This window comes from Aethalodelphis obliquidens, unplaced genomic scaffold (genome assembly GCF_003676395.1).
Source record: "Aethalodelphis obliquidens isolate GAN/ISIS:26980383/991018 unplaced genomic scaffold, ASM367639v1 scaffold15, whole genome shotgun sequence".
Taxonomy (NCBI): domain Eukaryota; kingdom Metazoa; phylum Chordata; class Mammalia; order Artiodactyla; family Delphinidae; genus Aethalodelphis; species Aethalodelphis obliquidens.
The window spans coordinates 1,054,304-1,076,098 of NW_020837959.1; the positions used below are offsets into that span (position 1 = coordinate 1,054,304).

At 46.3% G+C, this 21,795-nt stretch overlaps 1 protein-coding gene across 4 annotated transcripts in view; it reads left to right on the forward strand.

Annotated features, from left to right (window-relative positions):
• The first annotated feature begins 1,865 nt into the window (after positions 1-1,865).
• TUBGCP3 (tubulin gamma complex component 3) overlaps positions 1,866-21,795 on the forward strand; it is a 60,855-nt gene continuing 40,925 nt past the window's right edge. Inside the window, exons 1-8 of one of the 4 annotated variants that reach the window (XM_027115805.1) lie at positions 1,866-2,162; positions 9,369-9,476; positions 12,574-12,641; positions 15,738-15,815; positions 17,055-17,272; positions 19,036-19,208; positions 19,984-20,102; positions 20,735-20,860. In XM_027115805.1, the coding sequence (XP_026971606.1) occupies positions 2,087-2,162; positions 9,369-9,476; positions 12,574-12,641; positions 15,738-15,815; positions 17,055-17,272; positions 19,036-19,208; positions 19,984-20,102; positions 20,735-20,860 (966 nt within the window). In that variant the 5' untranslated portion in view covers positions 1,866-2,086. Of the gene's footprint in view, positions 2,163-9,368; positions 9,477-12,573; positions 12,642-15,737; positions 15,816-17,054; positions 17,273-19,035; positions 19,209-19,983; positions 20,103-20,734; positions 20,861-21,795 lie in introns of those variants that run through there. The other 3 variants (XM_027115806.1, XM_027115807.1, XM_027115808.1) reach the window with 3 other exon arrangements.

Sequence of the window (21,795 nt, forward strand, 5' to 3'; positions counted from 1 at the left end):
CCTTGGGCTACTGTAGCTGGAGTGTCACCCTGTTCGTTTCCTACCAAGCCCCCTTTAGCTGGTGAGCCATGGCTTTTCACCTCCTGCCCCAAATTGAGCCCACCCCTTCTGGAACCAAAGCTGATGGTTGGGCAGCCACCGTGCACTGGGAGTACCAGGGCTCTCCTGGGTCAAGCTGTGTGTTGGGGACTGGAGCAGTCCTGGCAAGAAGACCACAGATGCACATTTTTCTCCCTAGAAGCTCCATCATTTTTTCAAGACTGAATGCTTTCCAATTTGTGGTCTATCTTTGGTTGATTTCCAGTGCCCTGGCTTGTTCATCTTGGCAAATTGGTCCAGTTTTCTGCTTTTTTTTTTGGTGAAAAGGAGTTGCTTGCATCCTCACCCATCATCTCTGGAAGTCCCTCTGGCTTCATGTATTTTGAGTGTGTGTCATCAGGCACACGCGCATTTACAGTTGTGTCTTCCTAAGGAACTGACCCTTTTATCAGCACGAGAGGTCCTTCTCTGTCTCTGGACACTCCCCATCTCCGAGTCTATTTCACCTGATGTTAATGTGGCCACTCCAGCCTTGCTATCCTCACTGTTTTCTTGGTATATCTTTTCTCCACCCATTTACTGTCTACCAACTTTTTATATTAAAATATGTCTTAACCTGTAATTAGGTCCTGCTTTTTTCCTTCACTCATTCTGGCAATCTTGGCCTTTTAATGGAGCGTTTCATCCATTAACACTTGTTGCCGTCATTAGAGTGGTTGGATTTAGGTACACTGTTTTAAAAGTTTGTTTTCTGTTGTCCTCTTTGATTTTTTGTTTCTCTGTCCGCTCTTTCACTCCTTCTTTAGGATGACTTGAGTCCTTTGGAATTCTGCTTCACTTGCTGCTGAGAAGAGCCAACCTGATTCTTCAGAAAATGGAGGAAAGGCCAGACTCTGCACACACACACACACACACACACGAGGAGGGGTTTCCTGCTGTGTTTAAGAAGGTTCAGGTGACCTGGGTTTTCACGTTTTACCCAAACGTCTCCATCTCAAACCTCAGGGTCCACTTCTTCTCAATTAACCATCCACCCTTAACAGGAGAGACTTGGAAGGACTGTGTGTTGAACTTGCATCATAACTGGAGTCTGGTCCTCAGTTCTGATGACTTAGCAGGTACAAGAATAAGAGATTTCTTTTAGGGCTGTTATAGACGCCCTCTGGTTCTGCCTATGCCTGAACCTCTAGCTAGAAATGCAAGGACCCTAGGTTTCCGCATGTACCCCAGCACAGTCCACCCTGTGCTCTCTGTAGCCATCATTACCCCTAACCGCAGCAGCTGCTTAATTTCCCCAAGTCTTGCCATCAGCCAGCCCCTTTCCCCAGGTAGCCACACGTGACCATGTAACACATTTTGGTGGTCGAGCCTGCCCCCTTCTCTCGCTCTTGTCTGACTGACTAGTTACCTGGGGCTGGGGGTGGGGAGGTGCCAAACAGCACTCTTATGAAAAGCTGGACAATGTGGCCGGTGTCGATGGTCAGCCACGTGTCGAAAATCATAAAACCCTTGTACTTCCATAAACAGACTTCTCCACCCAAAGTGTAAGTAGAACCAATGATCCTTTAAAAAAAATTATGGACTGTGAAAGCGCTGCAGGGCACCCTCCACTCTTACAGCAGGTCAGGGGCCGTCCTGAACCTCTGCTGAGGACGTCTGGGGGTCGGTGCCGTCCTGACCCTCGAGGACACCTGGGGACGTTTGTGGGTCTGAGCACCCCGAGCACCAGCGGCTGGGGCGCCTGGTTCCGGAAGTTTCCTGGCTGGGCCGCAGTTGTCGGGAGGAACCCTTAGGCAGGCGCACCTGCGGCCCCGAGCGCCCGGAAGAAGCGGGGCATTGTGGGAGGGGCCCGCGTTTCGGCGGGTTCCGTCAAAATGGCGCCCTTCTTGCCGGCGCTGTCCGCGAGCCCTTAGCCTGTGGGGGACCCGGGAGCCCGCGTGACGCGGGGCGGACGCGGGCGGCCGGGCCTCCGGAGCACGCCAGGCTCGGGGCGGGGCGGGCGAGCGCCGGGGCTTCGCGGGGCCCCCGCGGGCAGCCCCGGGCTAGGATGGCGACCCCGGACCAGAAGTCGCCGAACGTCCTGCTGCAGAACCTGTGCTGCCGGATCCTGGGCAGGAGTGAAGGTAGCGGGGCTGGCCGGGCGGCTGGGAGGCGTCCCCGGGGCTGGCGGGGTCGGGGCTGGCGGGCCTGCGGGCGCTGCAGCCCCCTGGGCGGGGGAAGGAGGCCGGTCCCGGGGCGGCTGAGTCACCGCTGCCCGGCGCGGTGCCGGGGTGCAGCCCGGAGGACGGTCAGCCGCCGCGCGTCCGCCTCCTCCGGCCGCAAGGCCCGGCGGGCGCTCCCGTGCTTATCCGGATGGAGAGTGCGGCGGGCTGGCCCGGGTCACACGCCCGTGACTGCGCGGGGGCGACGCCGCGGAGGGGGTCCGGGTGGTGGAGCCACACAGTTTCCCCTTAACGTTAGCAAAGGAGCGGATTTGAGGATCATGCAAAGGTGCCTATGACGGTTACCTGCCACGTTTTCCTTCGACGAAGGGCTGAGGGTTGGTTGCTTTTGATGTAAAACCATTTCTGCAGGGTTCACATGGCGAGTCCTGCTACCAGACCAGTCCCGTGCAGTAGGTCAAGCCATTGTGTAGTTCTGGAACCGTAGAACACGGCACAGTTTGTCGTCTCTCGATGTTTGTTTTGGCGGGAGGGAGGGGGGAAGAGGGGATGCACTACGAAGGGATCTTTTGGGTAATTGAAGCAACTGGGTTACTTACTCCTTGAGCACCATAATGTGGGAAAGAAAGTGTGCAGTTTTTGCAGGGAGACTTAAAACAAAATTAAAGAATTGAGACTGCATTTTGACCTTTCATGATTAGCGTACATAATTTATTTGATGGTCTTAGGAGCAAAAAGATGAATTTTATTTGGTCAATCTGCTAAATGACACTGACTTTACACGGTTCTTGCTCCAGTTTTTGAAGTTTCACTCTTTCTCTTTGTTCATCTAAGAAATCTTTGGGCTCCCCCCACCTCCAGGCACTGTGCTAGGCGCTGGTGATGCAGAGGTAGAGAGACAGGTAATTCCTCTCATAGATCCTACATTCTAGTGGAGGATATGTGATAAAATCAGTAAACTTAGGGGCTTCCCTGGCGGTGCAGTGGTTAAGACTCATGCTTCCAATGCAGGGGCGCAGGTTTGATCCCTGGTCGGGGAAACTAAGATCCCACATACCATGTGGCGCAGCCAAAAAGTTAAATAAATAAAAATTAAAAACAAGAAGGTTTTCTCTCATCGTTAGAGTGGAAGAAACGTTCCTTATTAAAAAAAAATCAGTAAACTTATAATGTTGTTTAGTGGTGCTGTGATGAAAAATAAAGTAGGGTAAAGGGATTTTTTTTAAATTTACAAGTTATTAGACTAGATTTAATCTTTTTTTAAAAATTAATTTATTTTTGGCTGCGTTGGGTCTTCATTCCTGCAAGCGGGGCTACTCTTTGTTACGGTGCACGTGCTTCTCGTTGCAGTGGCTTCTCTTGTTGCCGAGCACGGGCTTCAGTAGTTGTGGCACATGGGCTTCAGTAGTTGCAGCACGCAGGCTCAGTAGTTGTGGCTCACGGGCTCTAGAGTGCAAGCTCAGTAGTTGTGGCTCACGGGCTTCAGTGGGCTCAGTAGTTGTGGCTCATGGGCTCTAGAACACAGGCTTAGTAGTTGTGGCGCATGGGCTTAGTTGATCCATGGCATGTGGGATCTTCCTGGACCAGGGATCAAACCCGTGTCCCCTGCATTGGCAGGCGGATTCTTAACCACTGTGCCACCAGGGAAGCCCAGGGTAAAGGTATATTGAGGGAAAGCTGAGGATACCTAAACAGAGACCTGGGTGGAGAGAGGGAGGGGCCCTGGAACACCTGTGCCAAGGTCTTGAGGAGGGCGGGGCCTGGCTGTTTTCTGGTTTTATCTCCAGCTCTTCTGTGTGTGTCTGAGTTGCCTTTCTGATTAGATGTTCCTGATCATAGGAGACACCAGGGAACTGATGTTGGTCATGATTCACTCATGTTAAAGTCAGGGTTTGCGTTACACCTGTGGGCCCTCAGTTTTCCTCTGGGGATAAACCACACATTCATCCGTTTCCATTGTCACAACTAGACTTTGAAGACCATTCATTCGTTGCTAGGTGTCATCATGTTTCTCAAATTTTTTTTTTTAACATTTGAGGCTCCTTTTGATTGACTTAGTTTCACCCATTCCAGGAGGTTGAAAAACTTTTCAGAAAGTTCTGCACCGTGTAGAATTGTGTCTAAATTAAGAGTAAATTGGCTCCCGTACACCTTAAACTTATACGGTGATGCATGTCAGTCATATCTCAATAAAACTGGAAGGAAAAAAAAAGTAAATAAGCTGTCTGTGAGATCCTGAGGGGTCCTCTCAGAGTAAAATATATCATAAAGTCCACTAAAACAATGCTCTCTTTATTCTGTTCTGGACAGCTAGGATTGCCAAACAGTTGTTTTCGTAATTCCAAATTATGCTACTACTTACTGAAGAATATATGTCTTTAATAGCTTGCCTTGGTCTGTTTTAATTTATTCTTCCTTAGTGAACAAAGGAGCAATGTTATTGCTGCCTTTACAGTGTTTGAGATTTAAAAAAATTTTTCTTTTCATTGGTGGGTATTTTATCTGTTAACTTAGTAGAACGTTTGATTAACTACATTTTCTAGTGAGCTTACAAACAATTGGCCTTATGCTTTTATAATATTGCTTTTTTAATACTGTGAAATTGAGGCATAATAGACACTTGTTACTTTTAATGTGAATTTCATATGAATCAGTTTTTCATAAAGTTTTTTTTTTAATTTGTAGTTAGCTTCAAGGGGCCTTCAGAAGCAAAGCACCTGGCTATAATGACGCTTGGCGCTTCTGTGGAGTTAGTATAACCATGGTTCCCCCCGTTTCCAGCCTATAACACTTGTGCGTTTGTTAGAAACACACAGTGCCAGCCCGTGAGAGGAGAATTCTCTCTCCGCATCCTTGAGCCTCTCCTGGAGAACATTTTACTCATTATTATATCTTTGGATAGTCATCATTTCTGTCTTTGGAAACAATGTACTTGATGTTATAGTGTTTCAGCTCTGCCAGAGGCCACATTCCTTTTCATACTTTGTAATCCTCTTTCTAACTAGAGATTAAGAAGAAATACAGGAGGTTTTGTTAGGTAAGTGTTTTAGCACCAACGCTTAGGTAGGACTACAGTAGCCCACATACTGAGGTCAGACGATGGCCCTGACTGGGAACGGCCACGTGAGGGCAGCGTGAGCCGTGGTGCAGGCGGGGAAGGGATGTCGTCTTGGCTTGTGGACCATAAGTGGTGTTGCTGTGGGGTTTATGATTTTTGAAAATTGTGAAGAGTTCTTGATGAAGTTCCAAACAAAGTGTAGTCTTTACCTTGGGAAAATCAATGTGTATTAAATATACATCAAAACATATTATGTGGGAAAAAAACCCTTATTGTGTGTATGTTAAAATGTACTCTAAATGTTTATTAATGTGTATATTGAAATTTTAAAGGTTTAGGCTTCATTTGAAAATTGTACTTAATGGGTTTATTATTGCTATTTTAAAATGAATTAGTATTTAAAAATGATCATGGTTTATGTTTCTAATACAGTAAGTATAGATTGATGTAACCCACATAAATAAAAGACTTTTAGGGGTCCTCAATCTTAAAAGTGTAAAGGGGCCTTGAGACCAAAAAGTTTGAGAACCACAAGCTAGAGCAATGGTTTTTATTTTGGTTTTGTTTAGAGCGTTGCTTTTCAACCAGCACTGTGATCAGAGTCATCTGTGATCTCACGAGAACCTGGTAACACTGGCTGCTTTCGGGAGAGGAGCTGGTGGCCAGACAGTAGTGGAGGGGGAAGACTTTACTGTATGCAGTGTTACGTCTTTTCACTTTGAATTCTCTAAATGTGGCACTTATTCACAACTAATATTGTGGGCCCCATCTCCAGAGATACTGGTCCTGGCGGTGTCTGTTGGAGCTTGGCGTCTGGAACACAGTCATTCCGACCTGTGTCTGGGGTGGGGATTGCTGGTTCAGGTTACTGACCTGTTGGCCTGTCCTTTACGAAAGCAATGTCACGTGCGCACAAGCCCACAGGTAGAAGAGGTGCAGGAAGGCAGGAACTTACGACTTGGACAGTTTGTCCTCCGTCACTTTCTGAATCTCTGGGAAGCACACGACTGTAGAGTTTTTGTAATTCCTGGGGACTCGCTTATTTTTGTGCACCTTGAAGTTCAGTGGTTGTCTTTTACCTGAACGTGTGGATAATAACCCTTTCAGGATGCAGAGGCAGCTGTCTTCCATCTGAAACCTCCTGGGCCCACACCTGCGTGCTCTCTGGGCCTTCGCGTGTCGGATTGAGATCCTGTGGTCCCACGGTGTCGCGGCCCTGGCTTTGCACCTCCTCCCAGTTTCTCTCCCACCCTGCAGCCAGAGGGTCATTTCTATTGAAGGCTGATTTTGTTGCCTGTCTGTAACCTACAGGATGAAGACCCCATTATCTTGCTTAAAGTTAAAAACTAAGGGTGCTGTGTTGAGTTGTAGTTTTGATGGCTGTGCTAGACAAAATGTACATTTAAATGACATTTTCAGGTTAATAATAAGAAAGGTAGCTAACGTTTGTTGAGTCCTTGCTGTGTGCCAGACGCTCTGTGCGCCCTCTGGGAGGTGGCAGTGGTTCCTAGTGGCCTCGTTTTAGAGCCGAGGTCCCTGAGACCTGGAGAGGTGAAGTACCGGCCCGCTGTCCTCCGGCTGCGGCGGGCAGGGCCACGCCGGGAGCCCAGGCCTCTGATCCTGGAGCGTCTTGTCTTGAACTCACTCATTCCTGCTCCTGCCGCTGAGTAGAGGCGGGAAAGCCGTGGCCCTGCCTGTGGGGTGGCCTCTCACCTGCTTGGCTGGAAGTGTGTGTGTCAGCAGCACTGCAGCGGCTCTCTGGCACTCGTCAGGCAGCATATAGTTGAATTCACTGGTGCCATTGCTTCTCACAGAAATGCCGTGGGAGGCTTGGCGGGGGGTGTACCTCCCCTTCCCCGCTCCTGAAAACCGCCCACCCCTGGCACATACCCAGAGCAGATTGGAGGCGAGAGTGCTCCGGTACTCTGTGGTCCAAAATTTGAATACTCCTATTTTTAGTCTTGGGTTAAGCCAGGTCATCACAGAGCTGCTGTGTGGGCCTCCTTGTCTGGGACTCTTGATGGAGTGCGTTTGGCTTTGATGATTTGGATTTTAGAATCCAGTCATTGGCCTCCTTGAGGAACAGTGTCCTGAGTAGCCCTGAATCCCACTACTGTGTCCTTTCCACCTGGGTCTCTGGCTTTTCACCTGGCAGGCTCCTGCCTGTCTTAAAGGTCGCTTCCTCGGAGGGGCCTTGCGTAGCCAGCCTGTGTCACGAAGTCTTCCCTGTTATTTGCCGTCGTAATGTCCTATTTCTTAGTAGCTCTTGTCACAGTCTGATTACCTTGTGTATTATTGGCCTCATTCTTTTGTATTCTCACAAAGGCTGCCTTGTTAGCCACTATTTCTTGTCTATTCTATTCTTAGGGCCTGTACTGTTTGGCACGTAGTAGGTGCTTTGCAATTATTCATTGAACTACTGATTGAGTTTACGTATACTTTAAAAATTGAATGCTGTTTTGGGGGTGTTAAAGGAGAAATTTGTGGTTGGCATCGTTTGACACTTTGCATTGTAATCTTTGATGATAGTCACTATTAAAGAGAGAATAACTGCCTCTGCTGACTTCCTTCACGGTCTGGGTTCTGTGCGTCCACCTTTGAAGCACAAGATAGGTGGATTCGGTTTAAGAAATAGCGGATGGGTTTTTCAAATACTCTATCATCAACAAGAAAGATAGACTGGAGACTTGGCTGGCAGGCAGATAGGGAAACTGCATTGTGGCTGCAGAGGCGGGAGGGATGTGGCAGACGTACAGAGGCGTGGAGAGGATGTGAAGACAGGGAAGAGGGTGTCTGGTACTGAGGAGGTTTGAATTTTGGGTGGGAGAAAATTCAAAAGTTTGTGAAACTTTCAGAGTGGGGATTTTTCTGTAATGTCCTCAAGTATGTTGTTAATGAACTGTTGTTTGTAGAACTCAGGATCATGGTAATCTAAAAATAATTTTTAACTAAAATAGTTATACAAACACTCCTTTTAAATAAGTGATGTTCAGTGACACTTAATATTTATAAAATTAATGTATACTTGGTGTAGAAAATTTTTAAAGTGGGAAAACGTGAGGAAGAAGGTCTCCCCTCTAATCCTGTGACTCCACAGAAACAGTGTGAGTTACTTCTGTTTGCTCCGTTCCCCCATGTATACACTCACCTTCTGTGTTGTGGTGCAGTGGTGTTTAAGGAAGACTCCGCACGTGCGTGTGTGTGTGTACACGTGTGCGTGTGTGCGTGTGTACGTGTGCTGGAGGTGGGAAGGTGGTCTGAGGAGCTAGGTGGGGGAGGGTGTGTCAGGGTTCTCAGCTGGACGTGAGTGAGGCATCCTCAAGGAAGGGCAGGACCGCAGAGCATGGCTGGTGTGTCGTGAGCTGGGCCAGGAGAGGTGGCAGGTGGCAAGGGGCCCAGTGTTGTAGCCTTCCTCGGGATCAGCCTGACTGCGTGTGGGTAATTCACTCCAGGGGCAAAAGGAGGAGTAGGTCACCAGCTACTCAGGAGACTTGTTGAGATGGGCTAGTGGCTATGGAGTGATCATAGTGGGATCCACTTTTAGAAGTCGAGTCAGCAGGGTTTACTGATCTGCCTTGTTTTCTTTGCTCTTGTAGGTTTATGCCTTAGAAAAAACAAGATCCCCCTTTCTCAGTTTCATGGGGTTTTTGAAGGGCGTGGAGGCACGTGTCTGTGTTTAAGCCACCCTCTTTACCTGGAAGTGCACACATGGTTCATACGTTATTGCCCGTTTTGGTTGCTCGCGGCCAGTCCTGGTGTGTGTGTGCACGTGAGCCCTGGCTCCTCGTAGGCTCTGCTGAGCAGGTGCCATGGTTTGGGCTGGCGCTTTTCCTGCTCCTTTTTTTATGTTTATCAGTCCAGTCTGTTTTCTGTCTCCTAGGAGTTGTCAGACTTTGTGTTGCTGTCTCCCTCACTTTGTCTGTAAAACTGTCATTCTGCTCATTTAGTCATTCATTCTGCCTCTCTGTGGCTCTTCCGTCCTCTCAGTTAAGCCCTGGGGAAGGTGGACGGTAGATACACATGCCCAGTGCGCTGCGTTGAACTGGAGCTTCAGGGGATCACAACGTAACGTGATGGTGGTAACTTGCATCCTTTTATTTGCCTTTCAGCCGACGTGGCCCAGCAGTTCCAGTATGCCGTGCGAGTTATTGGCAGCAACTTTGCCCCAACTGTTGAAAGAGATGAATTTCTAGTAGCTGAAAGAATCAAGAAAGAACGTACGTATTCTTCTTAAGTGTTATCATGTGTTGCATTCTTAAACTTGTCAAAGCTCAAGTTTATACACACACACTCACACACACGGAGATGTACCCTTGTGTATCTCTTTATCTATGTATGCATTTCTTTGTATGTATATATGTAGTTCCCAAGCACATTTTAATTATAGGTACTATTACAAATATATAAAAATATATATTAAAAATAAGGACAAGAACATAGTGGAAGGGGGTTGTTTTAAATACTATTATAACAACATAACCTGGGTTAAGAACGTGAGAAAGATAAAAGCACTTCATATAACTTGCTGCTTATCTTGTGATAAGATAAGTATTTAATCTTATGCACCCTTTGACCAGATAACAGAGGGTATTATCTTGGCAGTTAAAACAACTCAGTGAGTAACTCGCAGTACTTTAGAGCTTACTGTTGAATGTTTTAATTCTGAGATGGTCCTGAAAGCTTTCATACACAGTGTTTGTTACCTTAGAAAAGGAAGCTTTCCACGTATTAGCCCCTGACTGTGCGTCCCAGCAGTATCTGAGGGAGGGGCTCTGAGCACCAGGGCCCACCTGTGAGAGCCGCCCCTGTCCCGGTCGGAGGGTGGTTCTTCCCCAGGGGCTGGGTCCCCTTTCCTCACAGTTCTCCAGACTCAAGAGCCTGGCCCCAGGCACCTAAGCAGCAGCCTGGCACCTAAGAAAGCAGGTGCGTTCTCCCTGCAGGCCCGGCTTTCAAGCCGCCCAGGTGAAACAGGCTGTCGCAAGTGTTAATGCCACCTTCTCGGAGGTAGCTCCTCACGGCACCGTTTCCTGCCTCAGCTGTTGAATTATTAACTGTTTGGCCAGGGCTCTGGGTGGATGTCCTGTTGCAGAGCTGGGTGCCCGAGCTGGGTGGTGTGGCAGCTGGGGGTAGGGTTGAGGCCCTGGCGTGTGAGCGGCTTGGTCTGGGGGAGGCTCGGTGAGCAGTGCAGGGCTGGGATGATTCAGATCTTGGGGTGACCTGGCATGTAGGTACTGTGTAAGGTGGGGGGGACGGACTATTTAGCATACTGTAGAGACTATTTTCCTTTCTTGTCTGTAAAACTGAGCCTGAGAACATTGTACTCGCTTCTTGATCCCTGATGATTGCTAGGTTTTAGATTATTAGTGAGAACCCCAACTATTGGGTACTGCATTTAACAGACCATGCCCTTTATGGAGGTACAGATCCAGGCCCGCTGGTGAGAGCACTGCACATCCTTGGAGTAGCTGAAGATAGTTTGTCCTCAGTTACAGGACTGGCAGCCACGTTGTTGGGTGGGTCCTGAAGGGTCCTTTTTTAAGAAGAAAGCTGTAACCGTGTGCAGTTTGTTGTTCTGTGTAGTCTCTGTACCCTTGAAATGAGGCTGGCTGTGTAGACGCGGTGCGTCTCTTCTGCCCATTATCACCTGTTGTCCGCGGCTGCCCCTGGGCCTCCAGCCCGAGTCCCCATCCCTGACGTGGCCCAGCTGTGGTTGAGGTGTCAGTGGTGGTGCATGGAGTGGTCACCAGTGGTCTGTCATCTTTCATTCATTCTTAGACTTAGTTTTTACATTTTAATATTTTTGAAATTTGGTGATTGTTTTTGGTAAATTAGATTAGCTGAGTTATGGTAGTTCTGCCGTCTAGAATAGCACAAAAATGTTAACTTGCCATTTTATATAAAATGCTAGTATGTTTTATATTGGCACAAATCGCAAAACTCGTGTGTGACAAAATTTCACACCTATCGGTGTCTTCATTTCTCACGTTGGTAAGTGAGGCACATTGTAACTCCAGGCTTGTTTTGCTTTATTCAGCAGTCCATTAGATAAAACATCATTTTGGGGGTGAATATTCTGTGTTCATTTTTATTAATATCACTTACTATATTTTATTGTCCTGTGACTTTTATATCTGAGTTAGCATTAGTCCCATTCTGTAGAAATAACATGTAAAAGTAAATTATATTGAATTTTTAGCTGCATTCATTCTGTTGAATGCGTTTTGTAATAGTGCATTTTAAAGAGGGCGCTGCCGTTCTGCACAGGGAGACTTGGAGGTGCCGCTTGATCAGGGTGAAGCGACCTCTGGCATGTCCATGCGAGACATGCTGGGCCATACGGTCAGTACATGATGCGGGGACCCTTTCCTAGGTGATGAATGTGAAAAGGTACTGGCTGTCAAGTCGGTCATTGTCTTTCTAGAGGAGAATTCGAGCATTTAAACTAAGTGAGCTTGGCTGATGAGATTGTAAGAAAGCAGTCCTGCTACGCTGGGGTGAATAGACGTGGATTCCCGTGAGCCAGCTTCTGAGGGCGGTGCTTCTCTCTCGGCTGTAGCGGGATTCCTCGGAGAGGCATCTGTGCACAGGCGGTGCGTGCAGCGTGCTGGATGTGGGTGAGCGTCTCTTCCCAGGCCCACGTCCTCCTTCATGGAGCCGAGCGGCGAGTGAGCTTCTCGTTGGTTCCCTTGGCTTCTAGAGAATGTGCTGTGGCCGTGAGCCCTGGGGACACGCAGGCATGGAACGAATTCCTGGGTGAAGATTAGCCCCTTGGCTGTTTCAATTTCGATTTTGAAACAGTAACTGACTATTATATCTTACACCAAAGCAAGATGAAGCATTGCGTATATATTAACAAAAAAGCTTAGAAGGTGTGGTTTTAAGTCACACTGTCATGAATGGGGTACTTCTCTGTTATTGCCTTTTGCAGTTAGGATCCCAGAGATGTTTTCACTTCCCATCCCTCCCTCCAGGTGGCCTTTATTAACTAGCTGAACTCGTGGTACTTTGCCTCACTGGGCGGTTTGTTACTATTTATAGGTAGGATCTAAAAAAATCCCATCATTTCTGTTAGTTTAGCTAATTTTCACATAAACTCTTTGATTCCAGCCTAATTTTGTCCATATTTTACAAATCTCAGATCCAGTGACCTGACGAAATTTATGGAGTTGAAGTGACGTTGCCTGGTTATTTTGATTCTTAAGCTCAAGATTCGTTGCAGACGTCAGAGTTATCCATTACTGTGAATGGTGAAATAGTATCATAAGAGTAAACTTTGGTGTGTGTCATTAACATGCTCATTTTCTGACTTTCCAGTTACCCGACAGAGAAGAGAAGCAGATGCTGCATTATTTGCAGAACTCCACAGGAAACTTCACTCACAGGTATCACGCACGTGTCTGAAAGCTGCTCTGCCGTTGGCGAGGCAGTCAGTGTGGCTGGGAGCACGTGGTCACCTTCTCTGTGTTGGGTAGTGGCTTTCAACTCTAGATAGTGTTTGCTTTTCAAAGACGTTCGGTGTTAGAAGTAGCTTCTAGCTGGGTTGAATGTGAAATTGCTTATAAAGATGAATGAAGCTGCAGTGAGAAAGCGATCAGACTTCCTGGGCAGTGAGCATGTCACCGAAGCCTTAGTTACGTCCCTGGGAGGAAGCACGTCAGCAGAAGCTTTGACTTGTCTACACACGACAGCAGAGGCTTAGCTTGTTGGTGCATCTCACTGTTCATCAGGTGCAATTCCTGCTGTTACTGTGAATAAGTTACAGTAAATTACTGTCACAGTAAATAAATACAAAATTGATTTGAACATTTTGTGCTTGGATGTTGATACTTGCACGTGAGTGGTTTGTCTAACCTGTTATTTTTATAAAAGACTCTGCTGGCCTTTACTCCAGTAAACTAACTGAATCCTAGGGGGAGATTTTTGTGATTCAGACTATAAAGGAAGCTGGACAGCTAGGTAGCCGTCTCCCTTCTCTTATAGAGAAGAGAGTGAAATCCTGAGAAGTTTACTGCTTTGCTCAAAAATCCGGGGTTAGTCTCACGATGGTGACATCACGGAGCAGTGCCTGACGCTGCCAGTGGTAGCACTCGTGCTTCTTTCAAGTCTTCCTCTCTGTTCGTCTGTTGTGCCCCTAAAAAGAAGCCTAACCTTATGTGCTGACCATTTTGATTCCTTAATTCAATTGGATTTACTTGGATTCACTGCTTTAAGTATGTTTTTCCATCTTTGATATTTATGAAGTTAAGAAATGACCTTGCAAGAGATATGATTAAAAAAAAACCTTTCAATATGAACATAATCTAACATTAAATTATAAAATCCAAAGAAAAAGAGGAACCTTTTTTGTACAGTCGTTTCCAGGCAGGTAGTTTCAAACTGCTGTATTATTTGGTTTTCTTAATCTTTCTCTATTTTTAAAAACAATTTCACTTGTGCATTGAATATTACCAAGATCTGCTTATCAGATGTCACATTCCCGAAATGCTGATTAGCCTTCCTGAGATCCCCAAAGGGAGATTTCATCAGTAAGAGCTGTTATGTCTGTTAACACTGGCCATTAGGTGAAAACATATTTAAGACGTTTCTAATTTAAATGGCTGTTTCCCACAGTTCAGTTTGGAACACCAAATGCTTATTCCTAAAGCGGCGATGCTTTACATAGTAGCCGGCTTCCTAGGGCTGGAGGCTGAAGCGTGGTGGAAGACGTTAGCGAGCGGCGGGAGCCGTCCCTTCTTGTTGCTGAAACGTCCGCTTCTTTGGAACCACAGCCGTGGTCTGTGTTTGGTCCTCCCTCCCACCCGTCAGGGCCTTCCAGCAGTGTGCCCGTGGGCACCAGGGCAGGTCCGAGGGGCCCTTTACCGTTTGCCATTGTGTCCTTAGACCCCAGGCAGGAGTCAGGGAGCAGAGGTGTGGGCAGGGTGTCCTGGGCTAGAAGCTGGACCGTGGCGGGCGGGGCAGAGCTGAAGACGAGGAGGGGCGGCGGGGGGGGGGGGGGGGAAGCGGGGCTGGGCGGGGGGGGCCGGGGCCTCGGGAGGGGTGGGCCGGGGTGCGCGCCGCTCAAAGTAACTGCGCGCGCAACGCTTGTTCCCATGCTCCTCTAGGGCTTACGGGGCCCTGATACGCGCTTCCACATTTAGAATTCAGGGTGTGCGCAGCGTTTAACGTTTTATGTGTGAATTGAGGTCCTTTCAGTTTCAAAGTCTAAGACAGCAGGGTCTGAAGTGGTTTAGAATCATCTGAAACGTGTGTGCTGCTGGAGTTGTTGATTCTGGTGGTCCCACCAGCTCTGTTCTCTCCCCCTTTCTGCTGCTTCGGGCTCCGGGGTGCTGACGGGTGTGGATCGCAGCCCCTAGGCTCCCTTGCTTCTGGTTGGCTTCCTCTGGAACAGGCAGGGTAGGGAAGAGTGAGCCCCTCCTGCTGCGCTGCAGGGACACACGTCTCTGTTTCTGAGAGATGCATGTCTCCTCGGGGGGTCCTTTTGTGAGCCTGGACCACTGAGCGATCCTCCTGTGTCTGGAAGGGTAGTTCATGATACCGAAGTGTATGCCCGAACGTCTGCTTACCACTGGGCTGAGGCCTCGGTCAGGGCTGGCCTCTTTCTTCCTTGCTGTTGTCCCAGCTGGGGAGTTGGCTGTTTCTGAAAAATTCTGTGTGAATCAATTAAATACCTGGAATGAGCTTATTCTTTAAAGAAACTTTCTAGGAATATTTTATACATATAATGAAGAACTTGTGCAACGTGAGTAACAGTCCCATAATTTGTTTTGTAAATAAAGTATTTATAGTTTCTAGCCTATGCATAGGAAAGGTAGGAACACAGGAATAGAGTGGAATGCACTGTAAATTTGGGGTAAAACGTATCGAGGGCGGGCTGCTTGCTGTTAACGGTTGTGAATCGGGGGGAGTGATACATGTTTGGAAATTAATGAAGTCATTATGATTACCTTGCATAGAAACCTAGGGGTAGTTATCCTGACACCTAAGTGCTTCAGAACCTTGAATTTCCCAAGAGTGCATGATGCCGAGACCTACGTCTTATACTTCGGAATTATTTTCTTTTTTCCTAATACTCTTTTTTTATGGCTTAAATTGGACTTAAGGCGGGGAAAGCATTCACACATTTTGTGATGGTATTATAATCACTGTGTTTTGGAAGTTGGTTATTATAAGAATTATTTCAGGGAGGAAATACCGTTAGACAGGAATAGGGTAGTTGAAAAAATGTTCGCATTGGGACTTTGGAGTTAGATTTCAGGGGGTTAAATGTTCCAAGGGTCTTGACCTCTTGAGAACGTTCTCTTGCCTTCTCATGGATGGCACTGTGGTAGTGCCTGAAAAACCGACAAATTTAGGTTTGATGTTACCAGGTGAACTTTAAAATGCTTTTCTATTTTGGAAATAAGGGTAATTTAGGAGAGAGGAAGATAAAATTGGGAACTAGTACAAAGTTGTTCTTTTACTGTTTTCTTTCTAAACAGGGAGTTTTGAAAAATAAATGGTCAATTCTCTACCTCTTGCTAAGCCTTAGTGAAGATCCGCGCAAGCAGCCTAACAAGGTGAGAGGCTCTGTTTTCACAGCTCGACGCCTGTTTAAAGCACAGTGTCTTTTGCTGGGACAGTTACACCAAATTTTGATAGGAATTGGCTTCCATACTTAAGAAAATAGTAGGAGAAAAGCAAAAAAATTTTGTATAGTTTTCTGGGCAGTCACGAGGGTCAAGAGATTTCTTTTTCTTTCTTTCTGTTTTGTTTTTAAGGGCATTTTTAGTCAGTGTGCTGTGTTTCCTTAAGATGTTTCTTGAGAATCATGTTATTACTTCAAATATAACAATGTCTGGTTAAATAGAGTATAAACTATCAGTTTTCAGATTTTTATTCTGTGAAGTTATTAATATTAGCACAGCTTCATTACTCTTTGGGTTAGAAGACCTTTTAGCGTTTTCTTGGGCTTTCAGATATCATGATGAACATTAATTACTCTTATACCATGAAAAGTTTGTTGTCAGTGGGTTCAGTTTTTGACCCGTGTGGTGTTTGAAAGAGCTATTGGGCCGCCGCCCAGAGTCCCAGAGAGTCTGGTGTAATAAGATGCTCGACCACAGAAATTTGAGTGTTTAGAGAGTTGAAGAATGTGGGTGAAAGAGTCATATTGACCTTTAAAGCCTTAGTCTGAGTAATGAGCATTCTTTCATTGCATAATAATGCCAGACTTCTAAAAATATTTGAGTAATTATTTGAGTTTCAGTTTGCTTGGTTTCTGAGTAAAGTGTTTAGTTATCAGACCATGTGGGAGTTTTGAGATTCAGGAAACTTTCCAGAACTTTATCAGTTCAGGCATATTTCAAAACTGTAATAACTGATTTATCGTTTAATAAATACAGGCACATCTCGTTTTATTGTGCTTCTCAGATACTGCATTTTTTACAAGTTGAAGGTGTGTGGCAACTTTACATTGTCAGACGATGGTTAGCATTTTTAAGCAATAAGGTATTTTTCAATTAAGGTGTGTATATTGCTTTTTAGACCAAATGCTACTGCATACTCAATAGACTACAGTATAGTGTACACATAACTCTTATATGCACTGGGAAGCCAGAAAATTCGTGTGACTTGCTTTGTGTCACTACTCATTTTATTGCGGTGGTCTGGAACTGAACCCACAATGTCTCTGAGGTCTGCCTGCACAAAATCCAGTTACAAAAATAGAACCAAAGTCTGAATGTAAATTATCTTTGCGGGTGTGGGAAAGCGTTCTGTAATTTCGTACCCATATTCGTGCCGCCTTTTATTTTCAGGTTTCTAGCTATGCCACGTTGTTTGCTCAAGCGCTACCCCGAGACGCTCACTCCACGCCCTACTACTACGCCAGGCCTCAGACCCTGCCCCTGAACTACCAGGACCGCAGCGTCCCGCCGGCCCAGAGCTCTGGCAGCCTGGGCAGCAGCGGCGTCAGCAGCATCGGCGTGTGCGCCCTCAGCGGCCCGACCCCGACGCCTCAGCCTCTCCTCCCGGGGTAACCCAGCTCGCGCGCGGGAGTCCTCACACAGTAGGAGTGGGGCGTGCTCGGCCTTTAATCAGGCATTTCGTCTTCACCGAAACGACCTCCAGAGCCTCGTATGTGCCAGGGATGTTCTAGGCGCCGGGTCTGAGGTGCTTTATCTAGGATGTTCCCTTCCAAGCACTCCCTCCGTTTCAGACGGGAGCTCTTCCCGCGTTTAGTCCTAGCTGACTGTGAAGGGTTTGGGCCGACTCCCGCCTGTTAAGGCACAGGCCCGTTATAGCAGGGGGCCCGCTCACGCGACGGCGTGCAGAGCCTTCTCTGGCGTAACTGAGCGACAGGCTCTTGCTGGGCTCTCATACTTCTCTCAGTGCATGTTGTCGCCTTCATAGGTGTGCTGTTCTCTTCCTCAGTTATTTAAGATGTCAGGAACATAAGATAAAGCTGTCTCGTCCTCAAGCGCTGAGATCTTCAGACTGAGGAGTGTGGCACCTTACGGTGCTTTTATATCAACGTGCTGTCACGTCCGGTTACACGCAGAGCTCGTGGCTGAGAATAAGCGAGTGCCAGTGCCGGGATGGACTTGGAACGCTGCTCTCCTGCGTGTTTTTCCATACACATTCCTAGAAATCCCATTAATGCAGACTGTGCTCTGAAATGTCAGAAAGTGGGTATTTTTCCAGGAGAACAGTGACCAAGGATTTACCATCAAATGACGTTTTCCACATGAGCGCAATACAGTTATAAGTCACTGTGCGACTTAATCAGATCTTGTTAAAGTTATCAGAAGATAGAATGTGTGTACCACACGTGTGGAATAAATAGAGTCTAGTATTTTAGAAAGACAGCACAATACATCCCCAAATTTCATCTTAAACTCATATTTTGGCTAAAAGAATAAACAGATGTTCATATTTTCACCTTTAAAATAAGTATTTGAAATAATTAGTGTCATGATATCGAAAAAGCTGTATAGACAACTTTGAACTGAAGTGGTCTTTTAGAATTTTTTCTTAAATTTAGGACTATTCAAAAACATAGTTTTAATTTAGTGTTGTTGATGACTTTTCCCCCCCGTCAAAAATAGGGAAAAGTCAGGGCCATTTCAGGTTTTTCTTTCCTCTCTTACTCGACCAGTTAAAACCAGAGCTCACCACTTGGAAGCAGTAGTGCCACTGAGATCCTCGTTTCTGTATTTTGCGGTCCCAGGAAGCGCTATTTTTGTTGCGGTTGTCAAAACATGTCATTAGAAATCAGCTGTCAGCTTCCTGCATCTTCAGGGAGCAGCTTTGACACGTTCTCCAAATTATTAGAAGCTGTCTTGACCTTGGAGGTGCCTTTGCCTTGTATTTTATGTTTGTGCATTTTTAAAACTAATTGCGGATTACGACATTTCTTTTCGTATCAAGTGCTGTGAAGACTGAGGGACAGGGAGGACGGAAGGGGGGACAGTGTTTCAGATTTTTTTAACTCAACGAATGTTGACTGGATGAAAGATGTTAACTTTCAGGGTAAAACCAGTAGTGAATCTCAAAGTGGTTTTAGCTGGGTGGCGTGTGTTATGTATTTGTAAAGAAAAGTCCAGTAGGTTGTGACTTGTGTGTTGAGAAGTCTGTGGAGGTGGCAGGAAGAGCCCGAGAGCCACTGCGGGAGCCCAGGAGGCCTTGGGCGTCGTCGCTGGGACACGGGGGCGCGGTGGTGGTGTGTCTTCGGCTGTCTCAGTGTCCTCCATGAAGAGCCGGGCATTTGAAGACACAGACGGTCCCTTCCTCTTTCAGACAGTCTCACCCAGCTCCGGGCGTGGGAGATTGTCTTCGACAGCAGCTGAGCTCACGTCTTGCATGGACTTTAACTGCAAACCAGCCTTCTTTACAAACCACTACCTCGAAAGGTGTCCCCAGCGCTGTTTCTCGCAATGTGACGAGGCCACGGAGAGAAGGGGATGCAGGTGGTGAGTAGGGATGCACCCCTTGTTTTAAACGCTCACAGCCTTGGCCTGGTTTCTCGTTCTGGTGACCGGGTTCAGGAGCCTCAGTCCTCCAGGCTGGCTTTGTCACCCTGTCACCCTGACTGTGCCTCCCCAGAGCCGCCCACCCCTCAGGTCCTTGCTGAGTGCTTTCCTGGGTCTGCTCTCCCTTCCCCAGTGACGATAGGCCCGGTTTGCTGCAATCCGATATTTATAGACCATTATAGCCACAACTGACTGCAGCCTGGAGTGGGAGCCTGACCCCACTGGGCTCTCGCTGTGTCTCCTCCCACTGAGACCTTGGATCTGTGGGCTTTGCCTCTTGTCATGACATTGGGTAACACCTAAATTCTGAGTTAGCTTTTGTTCCAAGGTTTGTGGAAATCATAAATCCGTTTCTGCTGTGTTAACTGCTTTCGTCATGGTGATGGAGATGGAACCAGGTTTGCGTGCTTGCTGTGTAGCCAGTTTTCTAAACGTCGTGTGAAATAATTATCCATCCTTTTGTGATTGATTTGTGCTGCTCCTTGATCATATGTTAAACTCCCACATACTGCTTTGTCTTTTTAAAAGACTTTTGGAAGAGAAATTATATGATCTCCATATCATTTTCAGAAAATCCTTTTTTCTTATAACTTCATATTCTTTCTCATCTTAAACTCATTTATTTAGTTTTTAAATTTTGTTCTGGTTGCAAATATATTACCTGGAGCGAATTGTGTTGTGCGATTTATTTCACCTTGTAAAAACCGTGTTACAGGTGCTGTGGAAGTTGCCGAGGCAGCCCTAGTCAGAGATATTCTGTACGTCTTCCAGGGCATAGACGGCAGAAATGTCAAGATGAGCAACGCTGACAACTGTTACAAAGTGGAGGGAAAGGTACAGTCACTGAAACCCCGTCTGAAGTGTTCAGAAGTCTAGACAGATGGCATCAGGACCAGGCAGGCACGGTTGGTTTGTGAGGCAGTACTAGGGTCACGAGGGCTGGCGTGCAGATTCGGGAGTCCTGGTCAGCCTGCACCACGGAACCCTGGTTTGCGCCCTGGTTTGATCCTCAGCGCGTTGCCCCCTTTCCTCCTGTGGCGGTGGTGCCCGAGTTACCTGACGGCCAGGTATCCTGGCATCTTTGCTTCTGTCTTCCAGAACCTGCCTTTCCCACAGTCCTTCTTGTTGACCCTCTGTCCTTTTGCGACTCTTAGCCGAGTCATGAGGCCACTGATGTCACAGACTGTCCCTGCCACGCCGGCACCCCGGCCAGTCACTCCTGGGGCGGTGGGACCCAGGCCTAACACTTGCTCAGAGGTGTCTTACTTCTCTGCCTGCTCTGTGACGCTTCTTGTTCCCTAGAGTCTCACTGCTTTCACTTGAGTGATGGTGTATTAGTTATCTTTAAGTTTCTTATGTTGAAGCCTAAGAATTATAAAAGTACAAATGGTTAAAACAATAATAATGATTAAAATCCTAGTGTTAAAATTTTTTTATTTTAAACTCTGGATATATTTACTTTTTAGGCAAACCTAAATAAATCTTTGAGGGATACGACAGTCAGACTTGCTGAGTTGGGATGGTTACATAATAAAATCAGAAAATACACTGACCAGAGGAGCCTAGACCGTTCATTTGGACTTGTAGGCCAGGTATGTTCTTTGTTACGGAGACACGTGGGGTTTTGGGGTGACATTCACCTCGGGAAATGCTTAATCTCCTTAGAATCTTATAAGAAAGTCATTCTGAAGAGGGTTCTTTTTACATAAAGAAGGTTTGAAAATGGACTGTGTCAGTCATGGTCAACTCAAGAAAAGAGAAAACATAGTGGATAGTGACAAAGATAATCAAATATAGCGATTTTTAAAAATGTTTAATGAATACTTAGGAACACTGACCATGTATGAGTCACTTTACATATTTTAGTGTATTTTCCCTTTGACTTGATTCTCTCAATTAAAAAAACCTTTTTTTAATTGAAGGATAGTTGATTTACAGTGTTGTGTTTCAGGTGTATATCAGAGTGATTTGGTTATACGTATATATGTATGTATTTTTATTACCTTCCATTGTAGTTACAAATATTGAATATCGTTGCCTGTGCTATACAGTAAATTCCTGTTTATCTATTTCACTATAGTAGTGTGCATCTGTAATCCCATACTCCCAGTTTGTCCCTCCCTCCCTTCCCTCCCTTTCTCCTTTGGTAACCGTACGTTTGTTTTCTGTCTGTGAGTCTGTTTCTGTTTTGTAAATAGGTTCATTTGTATTATTTTTAGATTCCACATTGAAGTGGTATCATATGATATTTGTCTTTGGCTGACTTACTTCACTTTGTATGGTAATCTCTAGGTCCATCCATGCTTCTGCAAGTGGCATTATTTCATTCTTTTTTTATAGCTGAGTAATATTCCATCGCATATGTGTGTGTGTGTGTGTGTGTGTGTGTGTGTGTATGTACGCGCACACACACACCCACACCACATCTTCTTTATCCAGTCATCTGTTGATAGACACTTAATGTTTCTTTTATGTTCTCTAACGTGCTGCACTAGTGATATTTTTAAATTGGCAACTCCATGCCAGT